At 38.6% G+C, this 27,971-nt stretch overlaps 1 protein-coding gene across 1 annotated transcript; it reads right to left on the minus strand.

The window, feature by feature from the left end:
* Positions 1–119: 119 nt before the first annotated feature.
* LOC114026063 (DOMON domain-containing protein FRRS1L-like) lies at positions 120–27,252 on the minus strand. Its single transcript, XM_027839677.1, has 5 exons — positions 27,027–27,252; positions 13,685–13,769; positions 6,866–7,004; positions 3,905–4,151; positions 120–304 (listed from the first exon to the last, which is right to left on the minus strand). The coding sequence occupies exons 1-5, from the start codon at positions 27,250–27,252 to the stop codon at positions 132–134; spliced, it is 870 nt and encodes a 289-aa protein (XP_027695478.1). The 3' UTR covers positions 120–131.
* Between the last annotated feature and the right edge of the window lie 719 nt (positions 27,253–27,971).

The raw sequence follows: 27,971 nt of genomic DNA on the forward strand, positions 1-27,971 counted from the left end.
GACAACTTTAGTTGCTAAAAATGAAATTTTTTTTTAAAGGAAACAATTATATTGAATTCTACTAGAAAAAACACCACAATGAAGAATTTCCAATGAATCCACAAGATGTTCTTTCGGCTTTGCTGCTATGGTTACGGGGTTCCCATCAATAAGTAAAAGGTCAGTGCAACAATAAGAAGCAAGCAGAATGGAGAGGAGAAGGTTTGATAGGCCGCTGATGGCATAAAAATGTCTTCATACTTGTAAATACTGACAACGCGCTCTGATGTAGGTGGTGAATCTATGTCATGCCGAGTTATAGATCCTTTAAAAGAAAAGGATTGGAAAAAATAAAGATTTAAAACAAAATACCTGGACAGCCAAGGAATCTTAAAATCTTCAGTGCCAAGTAAGCGAGCATCAGCAGCTTGGATTACACTCACATCCATGACTGAATAATAAAGAAATGGAGTTATCACAGAAATTAAATGAAGTATCTCCTGGATACTACTTAAATGAATGAAACAGGCTGGTTTCTCATTTTCTGACACTCTTCTCCCATCCAGACATCTTCTATGGAGTAAGCTCTACCGGTCTCTCATTGATTTAGTCATCAGGTAAACTAGTCACTTACCTTGTGTGGCTGGGCTCTAAAGTTCTTCCAGTTCTAGTAATTTAAACTTATTGACACCATACACGGCTCCTCAGAACCCAAAAGGCTGGACAGCCAGACCTTAAAGGTCAAAATTTATATAATTTACTGACTGTGAATGTATACCAGGATGTTGCAACAGTGCATGATAGTGACTTATTCTCTCTGTTTTCATACTGTTTTGTACTGTCTACACTCCTATCATTGTGTTTTTCAGGGAATTCTGAGTGGAACTTAGTTTTATAGCCATAAATGGACCATTGCATAAAAGTCTAACAGAACTTTTTTTTAGAGAGTAGGAAAGTGGCTATGTGGCCTGTCTACTTATACTTGGCATAGAACTTACCCAAAAGCTTGATAAGAATTTACCACTTTCAAGAAGAATATTAATAACCCTCTCCCAAAGATAATTTTAAAAGGAAGAAACTTTCAACCTTGGCTTCAATGGAAGTCTCTACCTCTCTTACATAAGTTTGCTTTTAAAATTGATAAGCCAGAAATAGGAGACCTAACTGTACTGAAATTGGATAATAGAGGTACCATGTGCTGGCTTTCCCTTTGCCCTACTTTCTTAGGGAATCCCCTAGGGTTAATGAAATAGAAACACCAACATTCCCAGTGAAACATTTGCCCATAACCATAGAGACTGAGGACAATAAGGACCTAAATGGGGAAAGTGGGTGAGAAGCATATGGCCAATCTTTATATACTATCATAAACTTGAAATGCAGGGCCCCTCTGGGTACAGGGTTCAGAGACATGGTTTGCTAAGCATTTTTTTTTTTGCCATAGATATATGATATATTGTATACCTGGTGACAACAGTCTCCTAGTTGGTCTGCCATCTTGAGTTTCTACCTGCTCTAGGACACCCTATGTACAACTGCCAGATTCATCCTCTTAATTGCCTTTACCATATCACTTTCTGGTTTAGTAACCTACAACAGCTCCCTATAGCCTATGATCAAACCCTTCAGGTTGAAATTCCAGGCTCCCTTCTACTTGCCAATCTTCTTATTCCCCAAACTGGCTCCTCCTTGTAAGATATACCTTGCTCACATACATCTTGCTCATTCCGTCTTTTCTTATCAATTTAAATCCTGTACTTCCTTCTATAAGCAGCTCAAGTTTAATTTCTCTCTTACATGCCTTCTTTGACTATTCCCACTCTCATAGGAATTTTTCTATTCTTTTGAATGTAATTAGTGGAAGTACTCACGCCCACGAAAACCAAATACTTTTCAAGTAGTTCAAGGAAGCAGATGTAAGTGCTCAGACTGGTTTCTTAATAAACTCCTAGTTTCCATCAACCCTTTTCTTTTTCTTGACCACTGATTTTCGAATCTTAGAGTTGCAACCTCTGTATTTATATGGAACAATTTTTCTTGGTGAGATCCTTCCTCTTTTACAATTTCCAGCACTACTGTAATTCTGATGATCTGATCCACTGCAGAATCCATTACTATTTAGACATTGATGGAAATAGCAAACACTGGATTATTGGTTCTGATCCTCAGTCAATCTATACTTTTTTTAAATGAAGAGTGTTGACAAAATAAAATATCAAAGTGAATTCTGAACTACTCCTAACTCCATAGACTGAATCAGTAAAGTAACACTGGCAGGTAGGAAAACGGTAAAAAATGCCACCAAATCCTTTGGCAGTAAACCAGAAAGGCTTTGTTTTGATTCTTCTATCCAGTTACAGCTACTGTCCCAGCCTTCTCCTTTCCTTAATGGCCAAGTTCCTTAAAAATGTAGCCTCCACCTAATACTTCTACTTTCTTACCATTTATTCACTGTTTCTTTCTTTCTTTTTTTTTTTTTTTGGCTAGGCAATGAGGTTAACTGACTTGCCCAGGATCATACAGCTAGTTAGTGTCAAGTGCCTGGATTTGAACTCAGGTCCTCCTGACTCCAGGGCTGGTGCTCTATCCACTGAGCCACCCAGTTACCCCACACTTATTCACTCATCTCACCCTCTTGCAACTGAGTTTCTATTCCCACCACTTTTCTGAAACAGCTTTCTCAAAAAGTAATCAATAACCTCATCATTAAATCTAATAGCCCTTTTCCAGCCCTCATCCTCCTTAACTTCTGTGCAATATTCGACAATCACAACCCTCAATATTGTCCACCTAGACTCCTAATAATTCTTCTCATCTACCACTTTCTTTCCATTCCAAGTCATCTTTCCCATAACTACCAGATTTATCTTCTTTAGGGATAGATCTAGTCATGCCATTCCTTTGCTCAAAACCCTCCATTCACTCCCTATTGAAACTAGGTAAGTTCAAAATCCTTAGCTTGGCATTTAAGGTCCCCCACAATTTGGCATCATGCCACCTTTCTATACTTTTCACATTAATCTCCTTCACACACTCTATGTTGCAACCAATGTGTACAACTTGCCATCTTTTTCACACTTCTTTACTTCCATGTTTTGCTCAATTGTTCCTTATGCCTATAATGCCTTCATTCATTATGGTTCAGGGCAGCTGGTCCTGGGCTCATCCCTGCAAAGCATACCCACAGTTTTTGTAATAAGGAAGCCTGAGGTGGGCAAGAGATGAATGAAGGTAGCATCTACCATAATGCAGTGTAACACATATAAATGTTAAGTCCTGAATTGAAGTTCAGAAAATCAGTTGCCCAAGTATAAGATGGGGGAAATGTAGCTAGACTGAAGTTCATGTGAAAAAAAAAATTGGGGTTTTAGTTAGATGCAACTTGTTAAAATCATTGTGAACTGACTGTTTGGATTTCCAGCCATGAAAGTAGTATCAAAATGGTGAGGAAGCCAAATTTATTGGCAATCATCAATATAGGAGGGTACGGCTGAATAAAGAGAGGAGAACTGAGGAGTCAGAGCCAAGGTAACAACCACAATCATATGCCAAAATTCTGAGTCCATAGTATGGTGCCAAGAAGAGGTGATGAGCTTGGGCAAATGAACAAAAGGGAAAATTGGGAAGGAAAGGTGGTTTTGAGTTGGGATCCCCATGAAACAAGACAGGAACTTCCAAGATAGATCACTGTCAAGCTCACCTGATCAAATGGTTGACAAACTCCTTTTATCAAGGTGTGGTAGCCCCACCCACTCCTGTGCCTTAAAGGAACAATGGCTCTGTGAATCTGTATCAGGGTCCATGTTTTGTATTTCTTTTGTATCCTCTACTTTTGGACAAACACTAGGAGCTCAGTTATAGCTTGAGTATTTTGGGGAGAATAATCACTTATGGTGTTGAACTCCATTAGTAACTATCAACTTACCTTGAATTGCTGGTCCCCAAGCAAATAAGTAATACCAGCTCAAATGAAGATCCACTATTGTTTCATCTCTGGGAACATTCACGGGACGTTTAAATCTGCAGGTCACACGATTATTTTCAAAGACGCCTTCTTCATCTCTGGCAGGGTTTCTCTGGATCTCTTTGGCCCACTGGCCAACGTTGTAAAAGTGTTGTATGCGGACTCTGCCATTGTCATCGTGAACACAGGCCATGACATCATCACCACCCTAAAAACAAAATAGTTTAAGAAGAAAAAAAAGTCAGAGATGCATTTTTTGAAAGATCTGCCCCAAAGAAATTTCAACTGGAAACATAACTGCTCATTCATGCCCAATCCTGGGTAAGAAGAAAATAAAGGACAGAATCTGTTATATTTTTTTTGTCTTGGTTTCTGGTTCCAGTTGGTAATGTTAATTTCCCTTAAAACACCATAGACAAGCAACTCAATAAGAGTCAAAAGGGATATTTATAATTTATTTGATCATTAGATCATAGGATCATGATTAGAGCTGAAAGAGAACTCATAGGCTGGCTAGTCAAAGCCCTTGTTTTACCAACAAGAAAACTGATATCTAGAGGGATGAAGTCATTTGCCTGAGGAAACATGGCAGGTAAGGAGCTGAGCTAGAGCTAAAACCTCTCATGACTCTCTGTCTAATTCCCTTTCTTTTACACAAGAGATCTAACAATTTCAAGGAATCAGAAAGTACTACAGAAATGTAGTAGCACTTGAATAACTGAATGAAAAAATATTTATTAAGAGCGTCTTGTGCGTCAAGCACAGGGGATACAATTAGAAAAAGCTAGCCACTCCTAACTTTCAAGGTAGGGAGGAAAACACTCAAGAAAACCTGTGTTTTCCTCCCAGCTCTATCACTATCTAACTATGTGGCCTTGAGCAAGGTGCTGAAACTAGTCAGGCCTCAGTTTCACCTTAAGTAAAATAAGTGGGGTTAGATTATGTAAGCCCTAAAGTACTTTCTAGTTCTCAAATGCTACAGCTAATGGCTAGGAATCTCACGGCTCACCCAGGGTCAGCTTCATATAAAAACATCTGCTCCAGACTCCATGCTTAGGGATGAACAGTTTAGATTTAATAATTAATCATGAAAATATTGGAGTATGTTCCTATTAGACATTTCCATTCATCACAGATAGGAGGCAGAATCTTTGTTGCTGTTTAGTCATTTCAGTGATGTCTGACTCTATGTGACTCCATTTGGGATTTTCTTGGCAAAGATACTGGAATAGTATGCCAGTTCCTTTTCCAGCACATTTTCAGATGAGGAAACTGAGGCAAACATGATTAAGTGACTTGCTTAGAGTCATACAGAGTCACTGAAGTAAGTGTCTGAGGCCAGATTTGAACCCAGATGAGTCTTCCTGGTGCTAGGCCTGGAACTCTATCCACTGCACCATCTAGCTGCCCTGAGTCTTTACATCTATTCCTATTTGGACAAGATGAGAACTAGAGTCAGTTCTTTCCTGCTCAGCTTGGTTTCTCCTTTCTCTGGATCATTGCTGGGAGCTAGAGATCTAAAGACAAAAAGGAAACACGTTCCTGCCCTCAAGGAGCATACCTTCTATTAGAGGAGACAACATGTCTCTAATTATCTATACAAAATATTTATCAAGTAGTTTGTTGTGTGTGGGGCAAGTGCTTAGGAGAATTAGGACTATCTTGGGTTGGTATAGCAAGTAGTCTTCCCCATATGATTCCTGAATTGAATAGTCCATGATTGAGAGGTAGCATGGTTCAGGAAGGAGAGTCCTGGACCTGACGTCAGGAAAACCTGGATTTGAATCCTACATCAGACTTTTTTTTTTTTTTGCACGAGGCAATTGAGTGAAGTGACTTGCCTAGGGTCACACAGCTAGTAAGTGTCAAGTGTCTGAGGTCAAATTTGAATTCAGGTCTTCCTGAATCCAGGATCAGTACACTATCCCACTGTGCCACCTAGCTGCCCTTACCTCAGACATTTATGAGATATGTGATCCTGAGAAAGTGACTTAAGTTCTCTGGGCCTCATTTTTCTACATCTGTAAATAGGATAATAATAGCACCTCCCACCCAGTATTGATTTGATCAAATGAGGAAATGTATATAACTTCCTTTACAAACATTAGAGTGTGATATAAATATGAGCTATTATTATTGATAAAATGAAGCTCCTTAGTTAATTCTCTGTCTCTCTCTCTCTCTTTGTCTCTCTCTCTCTCTCTCTCTCACACACACACACACACACAATCCTTTCTGTTTTTTTTTAATCAATCATTTATTAAGTACTTATGTGACAGACATTGTGTTAAACTCTTAGGATGCAAAGAAGAACAAAAACTGACTGCCTCTCAAAATGATTCCCTCCTTAAGTCAACAATTGAAGGAGCTCAACTCCTAGCCTTGCTTTCCTGGGATAAACACTGCATAAAACAGGCAGTACAAGCAATAAGGTGTCAGGGTTTAAGATTTGGCCTTGTCATCCAAGGGCTCTTGAAAAACCTGCTCAGGTGAGAAGAATGTGACCTGGAATAAAGCTCAAAGGAGATTTCCAAGTGTCTGTCAAAGAGAAGGCTCAGGACTGATAATAGTATTTTGAGATAGTGTGTTTGAATTCCCATTGAAGTTCCCATTGAAATGAAAAAAAAAAGTTTAACTTGTCTGAAATATACTTTTCAAAAAAAAGGCACCTGCTTATTGTTAGTCAAATCTTAAAATACTCACCTTGGTTTTATCTAGGATATTGCCCTGCTAAGAAATTCTAAAAAACTCAATTTGTAGGGGGTAAGAAATCCCAACAAATGAACGAAAAAAAATCAAACAAGGGACATGCTGCACATTTAATAGTAGGAAATGAAGTCTGGACAACATGATTATAATTTCAAATTTCAAATCTAGCAATAATACTATGCATCAAGCTTCCAGCCCCAGTTTCAATCTTACCATTTTCTTGTCTGAGGAAAATCCAACTGCCACCCAGCCATCAGTGTCAGCACTTAGTTCAAATTCTACATCAGCTCCTATCATGCGGTAACTAAGGAAATAATCACAGGTTTCTGCAGTACATCCTGGTTTCCCATACCTAGAAGACAGAGGAAAATAGGTCTTACTTCTTCTAAAATCTTGAACACAAACATTCCCTTTAACCTGCCCATCTGTGGTTTGGCCATTTACTGACATTAGTAGTTTAAGGATCTATACCTTTTTCTATGTGCACTATCCCTTTCACCAACGCAGATCTTAATGGTTATGTCATTTTGTAGCTGGGCAAATTTTTAAAACCTTATTTTACTGCTGCATTTCATTTTTACATCACATTGACTTTCAAATAAATACCTCCCTACTCTTCTACCCAGTGAATCATGCCTTATAGTAAAGATTAAAAAAAGAGAGGGGAAAAAAAGCAGTTTAGTGAAACTAATCAAAACATTTATTATTTCTTACTGTACATCCAATAATCTGCATCAATGATTCCCAACCTCTGCATTGAAGGGAAGGAGGTATATTTTTCAACTCTTTCCCAGAGCTAAAATTGGTTATTATAATTATACAACACACAAGGTGTGTTTGTTGTTGTTCTTTCCACTTATATTGTAATTATTATATGTAATTCTTCTCCAGGCTACACTCAGGACTTCCTCTACCATGCCCAATCTTTTCATCCTGAAGCTTCATTTCAGCCCAGGAATTCACGTATCAGAAGTATCCTCTGACCCCTGTGCACTACTCTTCCTCTAACTGGATAAGTCCTCACAGGATCTCCTTTTAAGGAGGGTGCTCAGGCCAGCCACGCCTCATTCTTCTCCAGCCTGCATAGAACTTCCTCTACCATGCCCCAGCAATGGGACCTCGTACCTTTGCCTTACCCCCCTTCTTCAACATAGTTTGAATTTCTAGAGTGCTTTATAGTTTACAAAGTGCTTTCTTCTCTATCTCCATTCATAATTTTGAATTCTGGGGAATGTGCTTTTTGTAGATTTCTGCTCTCTTGCCAGCTATCCAACTATAACATCTACATTCTCCTTAGCTCTTGACTTAACTGTTTGGATTATGGACCTACCAGCTGCTCTGACATCTGACAACTGCATTCCCTACAGTACTTTCTGATTCCAATTGACTCAGATCATGACTCTTCTTCTGCTGCCACCAAAGTCTCTGCGTAGTATGGTCATATATGCTACAGAAAGGAGCTAGAGAGAAAACATGGATTTTAGGAGACAGCTGCCAACTCTACAGGACTGGAAGGGAGTTTAGGGATAAATTGCTTTTCCAGCAAATAAAATGAGCCTAAAAACTCCAAATCCCCAGGGTTTTAGGTCCTAGGCAAGCCTTAGCAGTATAAACAGTGAATTAGATCTAAAAAGTAAAAATAAGGTGAACTAGTTAGAAGATCTCTCAACCTAAGGGTCAAGGGCCTGGGACAAAAAGACTTTGAATTAAAAAAGAAATGCTTGAAAGGAGCTGTTTAATCCCTTAAATTTGTGCCATGCTAACTGAGTAAATTGAGACTGTGATTCAATTCCATTAGACTCAAACAATTTTTAATCACCTATGGGCTTACATATTACTGGGGGATACATGATGTACACAGAAAAGTAAAGGGAGGATAATTTGGAGGCAAGAACATTGGTGGTGGTGGGCAATAAACAGAGAAGGCCCCAGGGGATATCTGAGTTGTCTTGTGGAAATGAAGAGAGCATGGGATTCTCAGGGATCAGATGCTGAGTCTGGGGAAAAGCTAGCAGACCAGTATGAATGGAATGAAAGGGAGGAAGATGAAGAAAATATGGAAAGATGGGTTGGTACCTGACTGCAAGGAGTTTTAAATGCTAAGCCGTGATGTTTGTATTTTATCCTAGATGCAACAGGAAACAACTGAAATTTTTGAACAAGGGTGCTTTGAACATGGTGCGTTGAAAGTATACCAGTGTATTGGGAAGGCTAATCTGACACATGTCTACAGGATTAGTTAGAGAGGGAGAAGAGACTAGAAGTAGACAGAACAATTAGTAGGAATTATTTCAGCAGCCTAGAGAGAGGTAATGAGGGCCTAAAGTAAGGTACTGGCTTTGTGAGTGGAGAGAAGGGAACAGATTTGGAGATATTATAGAGGTAGAATTGATTAGACTTATTAAATGAAAGATTTTTTAAAATCCTTTCTTTTTATTTATATATTTATTTTTAGGAAGGGGTCATGTTTGTATACAGTGGTGGAGATGTCAGTAGATAAGGAGAGGCTGAAGTTGGAGTGTGGAATGATTGAAGGGGCAAGCTCCCAAAAGGGAGGATGGAATCAAGAATGCAAGGAGTGGGGTTGGCTTTGATAAGGAGAAGGCCTACTTTCTTTTCACAGAATGAAGTCAAGGAGGACAGGATAGGTAAAATGCAGAATAGTTTTGATGTATGGATAGAATAGGGGAGATGAGTGAGCTCATGACTTATGACCTTTATTTTTTCAGTAAAATAGGAGGCAAGGTCATATGCTAAGAGAGACTGGAGGAGGGAGTTCTGTAAGAGACTTGAAAAGGAAAGAAACATTTTGGAAAAGCTGCTAAGGGAAACGTAATAGTTAGCCAAGGAAGAATAGGATCATCCTGTAGCAGTGAGGATTCTGTTCAGATCTGATAAGATGTATTTGTAGTGGACCCTGTAATTCCAGACGTGTCCAGAGATTTCCTCCAGGTGAATTTCCTCCAGTGGCATTTGCTTGCATGGGCTGTGACCCAGGATTGAGAATCAGAAATAGGGTGGTAGTAAGACACTGAGGAAAGATATTCAAGGATAGAAGATTATATATGGTTGAACTTGTCAACTATAGGGTCAAGACTTTGAAAGGAGGTTAGAGCAGAGGTAATGTACTGAGAGAATAGGGTACAGTAGAGGAACTAGAAATTGTGGTAAGGTCAAAGAGATAAGTTTAGGAAGAATAAGGCAGAGGAGAAATAAAAAAAGATTTTAATCACCCAGGAGAATTTCAGAGTTCATGATCATGGAAATGGCAGTTTTAGGTGATTATGAGATCTAAGGTATGACTACAAGGTGGGTGGCTGAAAGAAGAATGAAGACAGAGGTCATAGGAAATGAGGAAATTGATGAAGGAGGAGGCCAAAGATATACTACTGTTTTCACTGAAGACCACAAGTATGAGAACAGGGATTGTTATGGAAAAGAAGTCAGGTACTGAACTTGTTCAGATCTAGGATAAAGAGGGGGCAGCTAGGTGGCTAAGTGGATAAAATGCTGGGATTAAAGTCAGGAAGACCTGAGTTCAAATCCAGCTTCAGACACTTACTAGCTATGTGACCTGGGCAAATCACTTAACCGTGTTTGCCTCAATTTCTTCATCTGTAAAATGAGCTGGAGAAGGAAATGGCAAACCACTGCAATTATCTTTACCAAGAAAACCCCGAAAAGGTGTCATGAAGAATTGGACACAACTGAAAACTACTAAACAAACAAACAAAAAACAAAGATGAAGAGGAGATGGCAAATGATAGCGTGCAGATTCCAAGGAGCTCAGTGAGTGGAAGGGTAGGGCAGAAGAGAGTAGAGATTCAGAAATAAGTCCTTATAAGCTACATATGAATATCAGAAGACCTCTGGGAAAAGAACTTGTGTTTTTATGGGTAACTGAAGCTAGAGTACTGGGGCAAGGCCATAAGAATTGGATGTCCAGAAGGTAAGAAACAAGGCTCTCCAAAGGAAGAGAGAAATTTGAAGGAACTTTGGTTTTCTACTGAGCCAGATGGAACGCCAAGAGGAAATATCTCCCTCTAGTGGCGAGGAAAAAAAAGATGTCATATGGCTAATTACGATGGCTAACTGAAAGAGAGGTGGAAAGAACTATGAATTTGGAGTCAGGGTCACACCTCAGCTTTGCCACTTTATACCTGGGGGAGGTAACAACACCCACCACCACCAACAACAACTAGTATTTACATAGCGATTTAAGGTTTCCAAAGCACTTTACAAATATTATCTCATTTTATCCTCACAACAAACCTGGAAGTAGGTACTATTACTATCCTTATTTTATAGATAAGGAAACTGAGTCAGAAAGAGGTCAAGTGATTTATTTAAACTCACACAGCTAGCTACTCTCTGAAGCTGAATTTGAACTCGGGTCTTTCTGACTGCAGGTCCAATGCTCTAACCACTGTGTCCTCTAGCTGCCTTATACAATATGTATGTATACATACATAAGAGAGGAGCACAGTTTTGTGGAGGAGACCTAATCTTCAAGCCAGGAAGACTTGGGTTCAGGTCTTACCTCTGACACATAGTGGTTGTGTGATCTTGGGCAAGTTACTTAATGCCTGGTCCTGCTAACCCCTGCTAATATACATGCATATATGTGTAGATTAAATTATATATCACATGATATATTAACTGCTAAAGGGGTTCATATATATGTATATGTAGTACCTGGCACAAATACACATACAGACATATAAAGAGATTTTTCTCAGAGATCATGACAATTTGCAAAATGCCAGTATAAGTTTCCTTTTGAATGCTGATTAGTTCAGTCAGCATTTCCTTATGTAGTTGTTTGCGTGTGAAAGTTAAAGCCTATTACTCACAAGGCAGTGGACAAATGGAAACCACACCATAAAAGGAACTGTTGACAGAATTGGGGATGTTTAGCTTGGAAAAAAGAAGATATAGAATGGATGGGATAGTGGTGTGCAAATATTTGAAAGGCTTCATGTGCAAGTGAATTGGGTTTGTTTTGCTTGGTCTAATAACATCTCTCTGACTTCTTCATCACTTTCTACTCTGGCTCTTTCTTTTCATCTAGAAGCAACTAGGTGGAATAGTGGATAAAGCACTAGGTCCAGAGTCAGTAAGAACTGAATTCAAATCTGGCCTCAGAGGCTTACTAGCTATGTGACTCTGGGTAAGTCACTTAATTACTGTCTGCCTCAAAAATGAGGAAAATAATAGTGTCTACCTCCTAGGATTGCTGTGAGGATCAAATAAGATAATACTTGTAAAGCACACTGCACAGTGCCTGGCACATAGTAGGCATTTAAGAAATATTTATTTCCTTCCTCTTCCTACTCCCTCATTGTAAGCATTCATCATTGGATCATAGATATAGAGCTGAAAGTGATCTCAGAGACCACTGAGTCCTTCAGTTTACAGATGAGGCATGTAAAACACCAGGAGTTTAAAAGGTGTGCCTAGTCACTCTCTAGACACAGCTAGTAAATGCCCAAGGCAGGATTTGAACCCTGGTCTTCCTGACTCCTAGCTCAGCACTGTACTAGCTCTGTTCTTATTTCCCTCTCTTCCTTGCAAAGCTCATTCATGTTCATAACTTCAAGTGAATCTTTTAAATCGACAACTCCCAAATCTACATGTCTAGTTCTATCTCTTCATCGAGATACAATTTCAAATCCCCAACTGCCTCCTGGACATTTTCATCTGGACTTTTCACCAATAATAAAAGCTTGTTGAATGAATGAATGAAAATTGACCTCATTCTTTACCCCCTACTGTCCCATCTCATTCAATGGCATCATTATTCTCCCAGTAACCCTAACTTGAAATCTTGGAGTCATCTTGGATATATCTCTCTTCTTCTTACCCTACATTAGTCAATCACCAATTCCTCCCTGTTCTCTGCTTAAAACACTTCAAATGCTTCCTATTGCCTACTACAGCAGCAGTGTCAAACTGGAATAGAAATGGCTTTATTTACTTTGTTCAATATTATTTGTTCAATATTTTGTATTAATATTTGCTACATAGTAAAATGTAAAACTTACATTTTAAAATACAAGAATTACATTTTAATCTGGTTCAGGCCTCCCTTTGAGTGTTGCAGGCTGCAAAGTAGCCTGTTGGATCCCTCTGGCCTATGGCATCAAATCTAAACCGTTTGGCATTCAAGACCTTTCGTGATTTGTCTCGTCTTTTGCAATCCAGCTAATTTCCTACTACTCCACTCTCTGGTCTAGTCAGGGTAATGTCTTCGTTGTCCCTTGAATGCGTCATTCTCATTCCTGTGTCTGTGCCTGTAGCCACGTTGTTCTCTGGCTTAGAATGCCCCTCCCTCTCCTCTCTGACTGTAGAAATCGCCTTCTGTTTATCCCCCAAGGACCAGATCAAGACCTTTCTTCCCCATGGAGCATCCTCTAGCTATCTTCTTCTTTGGTTTTCATGATACATTGTCCTGATACTTCTCATACCTCTTATTGCTCTCTCTCTGACTTCTCTTTCTCCTCTGTCTCATTAAGTTCATTAATTCATTTAACTAATATTTATTGAGTTTTCATTATGTACAAGGTACTGTGTTGTGTGAGTACTCTCTTAGTCCATTTATTTCTCATTCCATCCACTCTTCGGAGCTCTCGCCCTATATCTCCAGCTACCTAATGGAACTCAGTACCTAAACGTCCATCTTCAAATTCAACATGGTCAAAACCAAGCTTAATTGCTTGGATACTTCTTGCCTATACCATACAATTTATAACTTAATTTTGTACTGTTATCATGTTGTGTACTGTTACCTAATTGGTTCATTGTGTTAGTCTTTCTCTCCCCACCGACCTTGCAGGTTTCTTGAAGCCAGAAATCATGCTTTATACTTTACTTCCCCCTACCCTTTTAGCACAGTAATAAAAATTCATTGATTATAGTCAAATTGAATAGCCATAGGTCATAAGTACTCATTTCTAGATTATACATGTAACTGAAACAATATTTTGAAAAATCAATATATTTTACAACCTTAAATTTTTTTGTACTACAAACCTAAAGCACCCCTTAGTCTTTCCACAGTCATCCACTTTGATTTTGGCAAATGGGTCCACAGGAGGAGCAGTAGGGAAAGGATAACCTGGACAATCAGAATAAATATTTGTTAGAATATCATAAGTACAGTGATGGTCTTTTCAAAAAGCATTTATTTTGAAAATATAATTTCTATGCATCACCACACAAACATCTAGAAATGTTCAGACCTTCTACGACTAACTTTAATTAGTCTAATTCTCCCTATAACAGGGATGAGAGAAGAAAGAAAGTGTAACAAATGCACTTGTTGACTCAGTCTTACGTACAAATAGATTTACCTGTACACATAGGCCCTGCACTAATATATAAAAGTAGAGTATGACCTGCCATATGATATCTCCACCCGAAAGAGGGCACAGATATGGAAAAGAGCCAATGAATACACTTGCTGAGGATGGAGGTTTGTGTGAAAGCTTTCCTTAGGGAGGATACATTGTCTATGTGGCTAGGTCATGGTTCCATGAAGAGTTAGTGTACCTTGCCCTTCTGAAGGAAAGCATTCAGTAGGGTGGTAAAGGCCCATTTCTCTGATATTTCTAGGAAACTTAGCAATTTTGTGTCAGTCCCACTTTCAGAGGAAAGCGTGAACTCAAACAAAGCAGGGACAGATCCTGCTATACAATAATCCAGTGATTTCAAGATAGAGGAGCTTTTAAAAGCAGTATAAAGAAAGTGCTAAATCAGCAATCTTCCTAAATATCCTTTCCTTTTGGCCCTGCATTACAGGGAATCCCATACATTTTGGATAAAAATATATATGCATATATTTTTAAACTGAACATCTTTTGCCTTCAAGGATTAAAAAAAAAAAGCATGGGAAGGTTCCTTTCTTGTTCTGCTTTCCTCTCCATTTGTTACATCTTTAATTATATAAGAAGCCCCATATGCTTAAAGTTGGGATGTGATCACTCTTTAACAATAAAGAACAATAGTTAATATTTCATTTGTTGTTCACATGGCCCAACAGCTGTACATAGCCAATCAGGTATGTGGAAATCCCCAAGGAAAAAAAAAAGTTCTTTCTAAGGCAGTTAATGCCTTTAAAGTGGTGTGGTTCTAGATCAAGCTGGCCAAAGAAAAGTCCAATCTTGTTGAGATTTGGAAAAGCCAAAGTGGACTCTAAAGCTATCCCAAGAATTCAAATTATTTTGTGGTGCTTAAGGGATGTAGAAGAAAAACTCTTTAGTCTGCTCATCTGGCATAAGACTATCAGAAACAAAATTATTCATTTTCAGCATAAGATATTTTTAATTTTTAAATAATTTAAATAATTTAATTTTTAGATCAAAAAGCATAATACTATTGGATTTAAAGGGTTTCCTCCATGTCCTCACTCAAGTGAAAAATGTGGTTTTCCTGAATAGCCCTCTACCTTCTACTAACCTACTTCATCAAAATTTTGGCCTTCTTGTCACCTTTTGCCTTAGGGGGAAATCTTAATCTTATGTGGCACTTCTATTAGATTGTGAACTCCATGAGGACAGGTGCTGTGTTTTTTGCTTTTCTTTTGTTCTGAGCTTTTAGCACAGCATCTGGCACATAAAATGCACATAATAAATGCTTGTTGATTGACTGACTGATTATATCACAGATTCCTCACCCTTCTCTCTACTTTGCATTGCAAATATACACCATTTATCTTTATATTCATCATAATAGCATAGCTGCCATTGCCTCCCACCTTTTAAGTGCTCTTTCCATCTCCCTACATCATTTTAGCATCTGACTCATTTTTTTCCTCTTCATCTATCCCTTGAAATGATGCCTTAATGACTTAAATTTACATACTTAGAATCTTTAAACAATTGAACGTGATTAGTCAGAATAATCTTTCTGCCAGACTAATCTTTCTTAAGATAGCAGTGGTCATGTAATTCTATGCTCAGAAATTTTCAGGGGCTCCCTATTGCCTTGCCAAGTAAAGTTCTAACCTCTCAATATGATATTCAAGATATTCTATAAACTGGCATCACCTTACCTCTATGCTTCAGCAAATCTAGACTACTGTGTACCGTCTGAACATTAGTTATACTTTTCTACCTCTCTACCTTTGCCCACACTGTTCCGTAGGCTTAGAATGACGTTTTCCTCCCTCCTTGCCTTTTAGATTCTATCACTCTCTTAAAGCTCAGCTCAAGAACTGTCTCTTCCCAAAAACCTTTCCTGTTCCTTCCGAGCCTGTTTTCCTCCCTGCACCCCCCCCCATCCCAACCCTGTGACAATTATAACCTTCCTCCTCAGACTTTACATAATACTTTGTTTTGTAATTGAATAATCTACTTGTCAAGTTTTATTTTATGTTACAGCTAGTACTGTCACCCACCTGGGCCAAGCTGTCCTATTTTCTTATCCTTTCTTATTCTGTTAATAGAATTTTAGTATCTAGTTTCTTTCCTCTCCCTGCTGCCTTTATTTTCTAATCATCTTAGAGTCAAGCTTAAAAAAACCCCACATAGAATTATTTTTCTGATCTTGCTCATGTAAAGATAGAAAGGAACAAAAAATGAGCCACTTTTTACATTATATATGTGAATCATATTGAGCTTTCATTTCTCATTATGTTGTAATATGATATTTAGAATTCATCTCAGTAGTATTTTATATGCATTGTTTTTACTTACAATGTATTTTTCCATGCTTTGTTTTAAATAGCTCAGTTCATAAAACTATGATTCAGTGATGGTCTTTCCCTTCGTTTCTGATATATTGAAACACCACAATTTTGTTGCTGACAAAATTCTGTGCATTATCTGTATCATTTTTCTGTCTTATTCCATTCTGAGATTAAACTGTGGCATGATCATTAACACCACATTCTTGAAGGCTATGACAACAGAGTACCAGCCTTGGCAGGGTCTATCATGCCGGAAAAAGGCTTTGAGTATAGTCCCAGTGAGACTGTGTCTTTGGTTTGAGGACCAGCATAGATAAGTATGTAAGGGCTTATTACCAATAGGCTGTCCACATGGTGATGAATTCTTTGTCCATGGCAACTCATGAAACAAAGGAAAATACAAAATAGCTCTGTTTTGGGCTCTTCTGATTCTGTAGCACTTTGGTGGTGTGGCCAGAAAGGGCCAGAGGGTGCTAAGAATCATAATTTTAGGCCACTACAAATATTATAATATTTTTCTATTGTAATAGAGTATCAAATATTGGTAATTTTGATATGAGATTCTTGTCTAAAAAATACATGTCAATATACTACTGGAGAAACTTAATCATATTGATATTACTATTATAAAAACTCCAAAAGATATAAGGAAGTTGCAGCTAAATGAATATGGCTCACAAGTTCTTCTGGGAGAACTTGGAGAGGCAAATAAATGAACTAGAGGTGTTGTATCCAAAGGCATCAAGGAACATCATTTCATGGGTCACTTAGTCATCTGTCTTTGCAGTGCTCATGATGGAAATGAAGAAGAAGACAACAGTGAAAATAACTGAAGATAACTTCAGCTTATGTACCAATATTTGTTGTTGAAATGAGGAGGCAGAAAATTCTATGAAAAACTCAGTAAGAGCCTCCAAATAAAATCAATGTATGTACTAATACTTGGCAGCTTCGATGTGAAGATGGACATAAGGAGCAGATAAAAAAAATGTTGGAAAAAATGGCCCAGGATAGACATGAAAAAGGTCAAAAGCTTGCAAAATTCACGAAATAAATAGGTCTATATGTCATGAAAACTTTCTGTTAGCAGACAATTAGAAGGTATTGGACATGGTGAACTCCCCTCCCACCCCCAATGAAATGGCTGTATCTTAACAGACAAGGAATTATATATCAATATGGGAGTAATTTCTAAGTCATCCATCTGTGTATACAGTTAGATCATTGACTTGTTAGAGCAAAGATTAAAATTAGTATTTGACAGAAAAGATGAAGATGAGGAGTTATGGTATGCAATTAATACAGTTTAAATCTGATCTCTTTAGTCAAATTATTGATGCTGAAAAATGGGAAAGAGACAAAGAAAAAGTCAATGACATTAGTTATTATTCTTTATTATGAAAATTTAAATGATGTAAAACAATTTTCAAAATGAAAAGGCTAAAAGAGCCTCATTCAATAAGTACTTGGTTTCCTTATCAAGTAGAGAAATGTGGTGGCCAAGGGCAACACTGGTTTAAAATATAATGCCATTCACTAAACCTTAAGGAAGAGTTAGTGGAAGATTATGTCAGTATCCCCAGATAAAACATCTAGAAGTATTGGAAGGAAAATCAAATTTTCAGAGAGTTGGTGTGAGGCCCAGTTAATCCAGATCATCCAAAGAGTATTTAAAGATGAAACTGGAAGAGCAACAAACAGCTGAAAAGTGGAAAATATCAAATTTTCTATAACAATTTCCTTCATCAATGAAAGTGGAACAACAATCCCCGATGTGCTAAATGAAGAAGTAGCAATGTTACTAAAGAAAATGAAAATGGAAAGAGTAGCTGGTGCAGATGTAATATACAAAGGACATCCGTGATGGAGGCAGCAAAATTTTGAGGGCACTGAGGGATCAATTCTCAAGACATTTGAGAAAGGGGAAGACACAATGATTGGAAAAAAATATGGGCAGTACTACTACCTAGAAGGGCAATTGAGAAGATAATAACTAGTGATCCATATATCTACTTTCCATCACTAAAACTTTTTCATGAAAATGATCTACATGTATCCATGATATCTGAGATGCAAATATGAAATGGGAATAGGCAGGCTTTTGCAAATTATATACTGTAGCAGACCACATGACACACTTGACAGGAAGGTGCAGCAAATACAAAGTACCATTGTATTTATTTTTTGTTGACAATCATTTAATTTTTTAAAGGCTCTTCACCAACAAGATGTCTCCTATGCATATGTTAAGTGCATACATGATACTTTAATAGATGTAACCACAAAATAACTTTTTAAAATAATGCTCTGATTATTAATATCAAGTGTAGAACAAAATAGGGAGTCAAATGCTCACCAAAAATGTTTGCCATTTTCATGGACTATGTCCAGGAAAGAGTCCAAGTAGAAGAGGGATTCCTTAGAGATGGTGAAGTCCTCCAGATGTTCCTGTTTGAGGATGATATTGTGCTGATTGTATCACATCCTGGAACACTACAAAGTCTCCTAAATAATATTGACAATCACTCAAAATAAGTTTGGTCTAACAACCCATATAGGAAAAATCAAGTGGATGAAGAATGCCTAATTTTCAGTCTATGATACACAGTTAGATGGATAGTCCATTTAGATGGTTTATCAATATGTATATCATGGACAGATATGGCAGATGGATGATGATCTGGGAACAGAATTCAATTGCAGGAAGAGAATGAACTAGATTTGTTTGGGGAAATTTCTCAGCATGTTCAATGACCAAAAGCTTTTCCCTAAAAAAAAAAACCCTCTTTTTTATTATCACTATTTTTATGGTGATGCTAGATGTTGGCAAATCAGGGAAAACTACAATATCCAAAGAGTCAAAAATTGCAGGTGATCTGGAGGGCAAAGGTGAGATGTATGGTGAGTACAAACAGGTTGTATCATATAATCACTGACAATTTGCATGCAAGAAGTGGCCTAAAGGATATTATCCATGAGATCTATCCTTGGAAAAGAAGGTGAATGGTCATGTAGAGAGTGTGGGGGAAAACAGATGGACAACCTACATGGTGCCCTGTCATATACTGATATAAGGTATAGAGGGAGGTCCCAGCATGTTGTACAACCTTTAATGCAGGATTTATGGGAGGACATGGATGAGTCACACAGGATGATAAAATATGGATGGGTTGCAATCTGCAACATTCGAATGAATACCCACATTGATGAGATTACAAATCCACTGAAATATTTCTTTGGGAAACACCTATTCTAATGAAACAATAAGTCTATTCTCTAACCCTGTGTTTCTAATTAGAGTCACTTTTAGTGAAGTAGGCAAAAAATGAAAATTTTGTGTGTAAATATATGCAAATATATACATGCACACATATATTACATATAATGATTACAACACATAAATAAAAAACTAAATAATTGAAGCTATATGCTATGAAATTATTATGACCACATTTGGCTGAAGAAGAAATGAGAGAAGGCACATCCTCCTGCTTCTTTGCAAAGGTGGGGGATCATAGGTATGGAATACTGTATATAATGCCAGACTTTTTTGATACGTTGGTTAATTTTGCTAAACCTTTTTCTTCCTTTTGCCTCCTTTATTATAAGGGATAGTTCTATGGGAGGTGGAGAGTGATACAGTTGGAAATGTAGGTGATGTAAAAACAAAAATATATATAAAAATAATCTTTTTAAAAAGAGTCACTTCTGGAGAGAAAGAGAAATGTCCTTCTCTCCTTTTGATCATGTGTGTCCATATTATCTTTCCAGATTATTCCATTGCTTTACATCACCACAAATTGGTTTTTTGGGGGAAGTAATACTTGGTCACATTATCTTCAGTTTTTATTACCATTATTATTTTCAGTTCTACAAGGAAGTTGACTACAAGACCTTTTAGTTTGACAAAGTCCTGGAAGCATGGAAGGCAGGGAGAAATATGCAATGGGATTCGCAGAATGTACTCTATTTGTCTTTCTGCTGCTACCAAGTTAACTCTTATCTATGTCCAAAATGTAGGCTGCTCTCCCACCTAGAAGAAAATGTAAAGTAGGACTCCACTCTCCAGATTGTGAGTGAATTGAAAAAATAGAAGAAGGGTTTCAAAAACCAAAAAAAGAAAGTGATATAATATGATAAAGGGGAATCTTGTCAAATGGTTAAAGAGTGGGAGAATGTTACACAGAGAAGAAAATGAAGGACCACTGAGTACTTGGAACTAAGTGATAGACATTAGGCTCTTCCTGAAGAGCTAGACCCTCTGAGGAGAGAGGTGCTGTGTGTTTTCCATGAAGTGATGAAATACAAGTCAAGAGAAAAATAGACAGGTGGCAGGGATTAGTGACTCTTTGCTGAAAAAGTCCTAAGACAGATATATGTTGACCTGACAACAATAAGAAAGTCTTCGGTATTTTCCTTCTATATCCATAAAGCCAGATTAAGGTGGAGAACTTCTCAAGACTTGTAAAACTAGATGACTACTATTCATTTCAGGTGATTCATACGGGCAAAAATAATCATGCTAGCTAGAAGCAATCCAGAGAATGTTGCTAAGTACTATGAAGTCTTGGGCAAGAAACCTGAGACCTTAGGATATAGATACTATTTTAGTATTGCTGCATATCAAAGAAAAGAAGAGAAAATTTGGGTTAAGCAGATGGTATCTGAAAATGGGTTTGTTATTTCTGGACCATGAATTAAAATATAGGAATATTAGGTTCTTGGGCAAGGATGAAGTGTTGCTAACAAAGAATGGTTAAAAAAGTATTTATTTGGAATATAAAAAAATCAAATTCAAAACAGCTTATAAAGAAATGGAAGGAGGAGGGAGAAAATTGCCTATGTTTATCTACCAAGCTAGATACTACAGAGAGTAGTTACAATGTAGAATGAAGAATTATAGGACAGACACCCCCATATTCAAAGACAAGGAAATCTAAGAAAGGAGTCAGCAATAAAACCCATAGCTACAAATGTATTCACACAAATGCAAAAAGTATAGGTAGTAAATGAGGTGATTTAGAGAGTTAAATGCAAAGAGGTAAATTTCTTTTTGAAAAAATAGTTCAAAGATAACTTGAAAAGAAGTCACCAGAAGTGGCTCTCGGGGATCTATCCTTGGCTCTATACTATTTACCATTTCTAAGAATGACTTGAATGAGGGCACAGACGGCATGCTTATCAAATTTGCAGATGACACAAAACTAAGAGAGATAATAAACACATAGAGTCAGGATCCAAAATTATCTCTACAGGCTAGAACATGAACTGAATTTAATAAATAGCTCTCATGAAATTTAGGAATAAATGTAAAGTCTTACACTTTGATCCAAAAAATCAACTTCACAAATACAAGATGGGAGAGACATGATCAAAAAGTGGTTCATATGAAAAAGATCTAGGTGTTTTAGTGGGCTATAATCTCAATAATATTAATAGTATGATATTGAAGTTAAAAAAAAGCTAATATAATCTTAGGTTGCATTGAGAGGCACATTGTCCAGATCTACAGAGGTGACAGTTGCTTTGTATTTTGCACTGATTGGACTGCATCTGGAGTAGAGTGTTCAGTCCTAGTTATCATATTTAAGGGATATTTGTAAATGGGAGACCATCCAGAGGAAGACATCCATGATGATTAAGGCCTCTTGCTGTAGGAGGATTGGTTTAAGGAACTGAAGATGCTTAGTCTAAAGAAGAAAAGACTTAAGAAAAGTGAGAAGGTACAACATAGTTATCTCCAAGTATCTGAAAGTCTATGGTCATGTGAAAGAGAGATTTAACTTATTCTGTTTGATTCTAGGGGACAGTATTAGGAGCAATGGGCTGAGGCAAGTTGAGGCATGCCGCAAGGAAAAATTTGCTCATAACAATGAGAACTATTCACAAGTGGGATGGGCTGCTTTAATAGGAAGTGGGTTCCCACTCACTAGAGGTCTTCAGGGAAAAGTTGTACAACTTGTAAGGTATATTGTAGAGTGGATTCTTGTTTAGGCATGACTAGATGACCTCTGAGATACTTTCCAACTCAGAGATTCTGTGATTTGGAATCAGAGCATCTACATTTCCTATTTCATAGATCCTTTCATAGAAATCACATAATCAAAGACTGGAAGGGACGTAACTTTTATCTAATTTAACCCCATCATTTTATAAATGAAGTAATCGAGGCCAAAAAAAATTGACTTCTCCTACACCAAACAGACATTAAGGATCAGAGACAGAATTTGAACTCAGGTGCTGTGATTCCAAATCCATTGCAATTTCCATTATACCATGATGCTTCCATCTCTAGTCCTCAGTTTCCTCATCTCTAAAGTGAGAGGGTTGATCAATTGGGGAATGGTTGAACAAATAATGGCATATGTAATATAATGGAACACTATTGTGTTACAAGAAATGATGAAAGAGACAGGTTTAGAGAAGCCTGGGAAGACTTGTATCAAATGATGCAGACTGAAGTGAGCAATACCAGGAGAAAAATTTCAAAAATGAATAATTATAAAAGATTTAAGAACTCTGATTAATGCAATGAGCAATCATGATTCCAGAGGACCAATAGTAAAGAATATGACCTGCTTCTGGATAGTGATGAATTAATATGTAGAATGAAATACACATTTTTTGATATGGCCAATGTGGGTATTTGTTTTACTTGACTATGTATATTTATTAAAAGTGTTTGTTTTTCTTTTATTCCCCCACCCCACCCCAGTATGGGAAAGAGGGAGATGTAGAAGAGAGAAAAATAAATGCGTGGTAATTAAAAAAATAAAATTTGATTATAATTCTTAAAGTGTGAAAATTTGTGTAAAAATAAATAAAATTAAGGGGTTAGGTTGCATGCCTACTATGGTTATCTTCAAGCTCTAAATCTATATCCTGCTCCACTGACTATAATTGCAATTGTTAGCAACTGAAAAACATTTTGAAGGCAGTTTTAGCTGCATTAAGCAAATTTTGGCCCATCTTTTTAATTTCCAGTTAGAATGAATGGTTTTAAAAAATTGAGTTTCCTGCATATAATATATTCGTTTTTTGTTTTTTGTTTTAATTCTCACATCTTTTTTGTTTAGTTGTAGAATTAAATTAGTTTACATTTAGTGGAATGTTCTATTTCTCTGCTCATTGTTTCTTCCTCTTTTCTCTCAGAACAGAATACTAAAGCAATCTTAAACACTATTTAGTTTATACTTGTGAATGCTACATCTTCAACATCTCGCATGCCTATCTCCTTTCTACTCACATCACAACCACACTAGTCCAGGCCCTCATCATTCTCACCTAGACTATTGCTATAGCTCCCTAACTGGTCTTGGCTTACAGTCTCTTCCTTCTCTATGCACATAGTTGCCAAATAGTGTAGGCCTGACTATGTCATTCCCCTTCTCAAGAAGCTCCAGCACCTGCCTTTTGCCTCTAGGATCAAATACAAATTTCTGTATTTGGCACTTAAATTGCCTCACAAACTGGCTCCACCCTATTTTTCTAGGTTGATTATATAATATTCTCTTTCAAATATTCTACATTCCAGTCAAATTAACCTCCTTTTCTATTCCTCACAACTGACATCTCAACTCCATATCTTTGCATAGGCTATTTGTCAAACCTAGAATGTTCTCCCTCCTCACTACAACCTCTCAGAATATCAATTTTCCATCAAAGCTCAGCTCAAGTTTCAACCTCCAGCAGAGGCCTTTCCTGATCCCACCAGATGTTTGTGCCTTCTTCTGAAATGAAATTTCAATTATTTTGTATGTATTTTGTGAACACATATGTATACACATTTGTTTCCCCCAATGGAATATAAACTCTTGAGGGTAGGGACTGTTTCATTTCTGTCTTTGTAATCCCTAGTGCCCATCACAGTGTCTGGCACAAAGGAGATACTTAATAAATGCCCTCCCAGCTCTGATTCTAGTTTCTAGACTTTGCCACCATGCCTTACCCTGGAACTTTTCTAATCTCTTCGTCCTGGAACATCTACCTACTGCTATAGCTCTGGAACATCTCTCTGCCATGCTGGCTCTCTTCTCCCTTTGGTTAGTTCTTCATCCTATGCCACGCAGACACCTTCCCCCTTCATTTCCACTTTCTCACTTTTTCATCTCCCTTTTGTGTGTTGTCTTCCCTCGTTAGAATGTAAGGCCACTGAAGCAGGAATTGTCTTTGTTTTTGCTTGTATTCCTATCCCCAGTGCTTAGTATAATCCCTGGCATGTGCAGCTAGATCCTGATAAGTATAAATAATGGATCACCAGAAGTGGTCATATGTATTTGAATTTGTATTATTAGAACTTATAAATATGTAAAATATGATAAATGGTACCAATTGAAATATTCAGTGCAAATCTGAAATCAGAATAAAGCAAACACTTCAGGGGATTCATTATTCACACTAATCAAGACCTAGCTGTAGTTAGCATTTAATAAATGCTTGCCTTCTTGCCTTGTTGCCTTGGAAACTAGTTAATCTGTTTGGCATTTAAGGTCCTTTATAATCCAGTTCCAACCTATCTTTCCAGGATGATTATACATCACTCTCCTTCAAATACATTTTAGTTCAACTGGCTTTCTTCCTGTCCCCCACATATGACATTCCAGTTCCATGCTTTTGCATAAGCTGTTCCCCATGCTTGGAATTCTCTCTCTTATCACCTGTACCTATTGCCCTTGAATAAAACGGGAGAAAAAGAAATTGCCGAAAAATAAGTTGAACCTAGAATAATCCAAGAGCTTCCTAACTGGTGTTTCTGACTCCAGTCTCCATCCTCCTCCAATGCGGCCCACACACTGCTGCGGGATCATTCTTTCTCAAATACTACTTTGTACATGTCAGTCCCCTAAATGAGAACCTAAAATGGCTTCCAACTGCTTACCACATCCTCTCAATCCACGCCCTTTTGCCTTTTTGAGGCTGTATTCATATCCAAATGATTTCCCACCATTCTCTAACATGAACGGATCATACCAGTCGGGAGCCCCTCCTTGTTCTGCATACTGCCTCTCTCCGCATCCCTCCCACCCCATCACATATCACTTCATATCTGCTTCCAGTGTTTGCTCATGCTGTTCTACCTCCCTGAAGTGAATCTTCCACTCCTCTTTGTTCATTTACAGCCTATATTCCTTATGTCTCACTCCAATCCTACATTCTGTTTGAATCCTTTCCTAATCCAGTCCACACTGATGTTTTTGTTCTTTTCACTATTACCTGTATTATACAATTCTCAATCTGGGCAAATCATTTAAGTTTTTTGGCAGCTATAAATTATAGAAAAATGCCAATCTGCATTAGTAAAGGGAATTTCCTTCTTGGAAGTCCCTTATGAAATCACAGTTCTGGCCTCCCCCCAAAATCATATGTATGTAATTTTGTCATGTTCACAGACTGTTTTACGGGTATGTCTCAGTCCCTAATTAGGTGGATAAGAACAATGCCATGCACGTCTTTGGTATGCTAAAGCACCTCGCAGGGTGTTAAATCCATAGAATATAACTATTTATTGATTAATTTCAGAAATGGACCTGTTTCTGATAATTATTTGTAGTTACAAATGTCCTTTGTTATTATCAACAACCTACATTTTAACCTCAAATGTGTTTCTTTCACATTTTATAGAAAAGGAACGATTTTTCAAGATGCCAGGGAAATATTAAATGTTGCCCATATTCTTTGTAAAGGTAGATATACCTTTTACACAATAAGGAGGGCAGGCTGGGTCTCACTCTCTGAGGCAAGCAACCTTCTCAAAGACTGGGCTAGTGCGAAAACCCACACAAAGAAAATCTCAACTAGATGAACAGGGGCTGGGTTGGTAGCCCTGAATGATGGCAGGACACACCGAAGGTGGGTAAAAATGCTGGATAAAATTGGTGGGAAAGGGAATGAGGTGGGGTTGGAAGCATGGGAAGGATGATATGATATGATGTCTAAGGGAGAAAACAATGGCAACATGATATTAAGAAGATACTGTAATGAGGAGATGTTTTAAAACAGCTCAAGGAAGGTATAGGATTTTTATTTTCCCCAAAGCTCCTGATAGCAAGGGATAATGAAAATGCAGCTTGGATGAGGCTTGGGGAGAACACTGGCAGTGAACCTAGCCTCAGTTCCCGCACCACCCCCTGGGGGGGCTGCGGAAAGGGGGTGGGGTTCAGTCAGTGAAGCTAGAGCTAGCTCCTCAACCTCTGTCGCTAGCCCAGACAACAACCAATCCATGCCAATCCTGCAGAGGATTCTAGGCTCGACATCCTCCATCTCTTTCTCCCCCGCCTCCGCAGCACAGAAAGCAGGGCAGAGGGGAGGGAGACAGAGCCTCCAAGCCCATCTGATTCCCAGTACCACCAACCTACTCCTTCCCATCTGCCCCATTCCCCTCCCCAGGTAGCACATCTCTTTCCTCTATTCCCCAGCCAGAGGTCCCCGGGGCCAGCTCGCCCCTTCTCCCAGTTCCTCTTCTGCCCCTTCTCCGCCCCCACTCAAGGCCATTGTCCCTGGTGATCTCCGGGTGGTCTCCCCACCCCTATCCCCTTCTCCCAACACCTAGCCCCTTCTCCTAGCTCCCCATCCCTTACTCCCAGCCCTCCCATCCCTTATTCCCAGCCCCCCTCATTCCCTGCGTCCTGCCCCCCCTTTTTATTCCTCCCTTTCCCCATCCCCCCCACCGTGGACCCGCAGCCTCACCCTCCTCGGACAAGTAGCGAAGGTCATAGAACTCGCTGGCGAAGGTGCCGTACGACGAGTCGTGCGGCTGGCGCTGCACCTCGTCGCTCCCCGAGCTTGAGGGGTCCCCTCTCCTGGCGCTGTCGTCGGCTGGGCTGGCCGACGAGGCTATGGGCCCCGCCAGCAGCAGCAGCCAGGCGCTGCAGCCCAGGCAATGTAGAAGGGGCAGCAGGGGCAGTTGGATCATGGCAGCGAGGAAAAAGAGCCCGCCGAGGAGCTGGTACCGCCGGGTGGCTGCACCGGCTCCGGGGCTCTGTCTGCCTTTCTCTCTCTCTAGGCAACGTTGACGCAGCCGCAGCCGCAGCCCCAGCCGCAGCCTCAGCCGCAGCCCCCTCGCCTTTCTTCCCCCTCCTCAGGTCCCCTCCCTTATCCCCCCGCCCCCGGTCCCTCCTCCCCCCTCCTCACTGGGCTCCCTCTGCTTCATACCCTCTCCTTTTTTCTAAATCCCTCCCTAGCAAATTCAGATTGAACACAAAGGAACCAAGGAATGGGGCGTATTTACTGCATAAAACCGGTCACTGAGAGACCTGTCAATCTACCCAGGTTTTGTCCTAAAAGCGTGCAAAAAAAAAAAAAAAAATCACTGTGAACGTGCTTTGTGATGAAAAAAAAAATAACAAGAAAAGAAAGCGGAAAATAACCGTCAAGAATTAAACATTTCAAGGATTTGAAATTGCATGTGTGGCAGCTAATTTTTCTTTAAATACAATTATTTCAGCATATTCAATGATTTTTTTTAAAAAAGGAACATTTAAGTTTGCTCCAAATTGCTTCCTTGCAGGTGATGTTTTCAGCTACCTTGTTTTCAAATACTCCTCAGAAGAAGAAGCTCAGGCAAATTATGGGATGTTAAATTATGCGTTTATTTATTTTTCTCTTGAAAACTGCTCTCGAATAATCTGAATA

This window comes from Vombatus ursinus, unplaced genomic scaffold, assembly GCF_900497805.2.
Source record: "Vombatus ursinus unplaced genomic scaffold, bare-nosed wombat genome assembly UNPS02014832.1, whole genome shotgun sequence".
Taxonomy (NCBI): Eukaryota; Metazoa; Chordata; class Mammalia; order Diprotodontia; family Vombatidae; genus Vombatus; species Vombatus ursinus.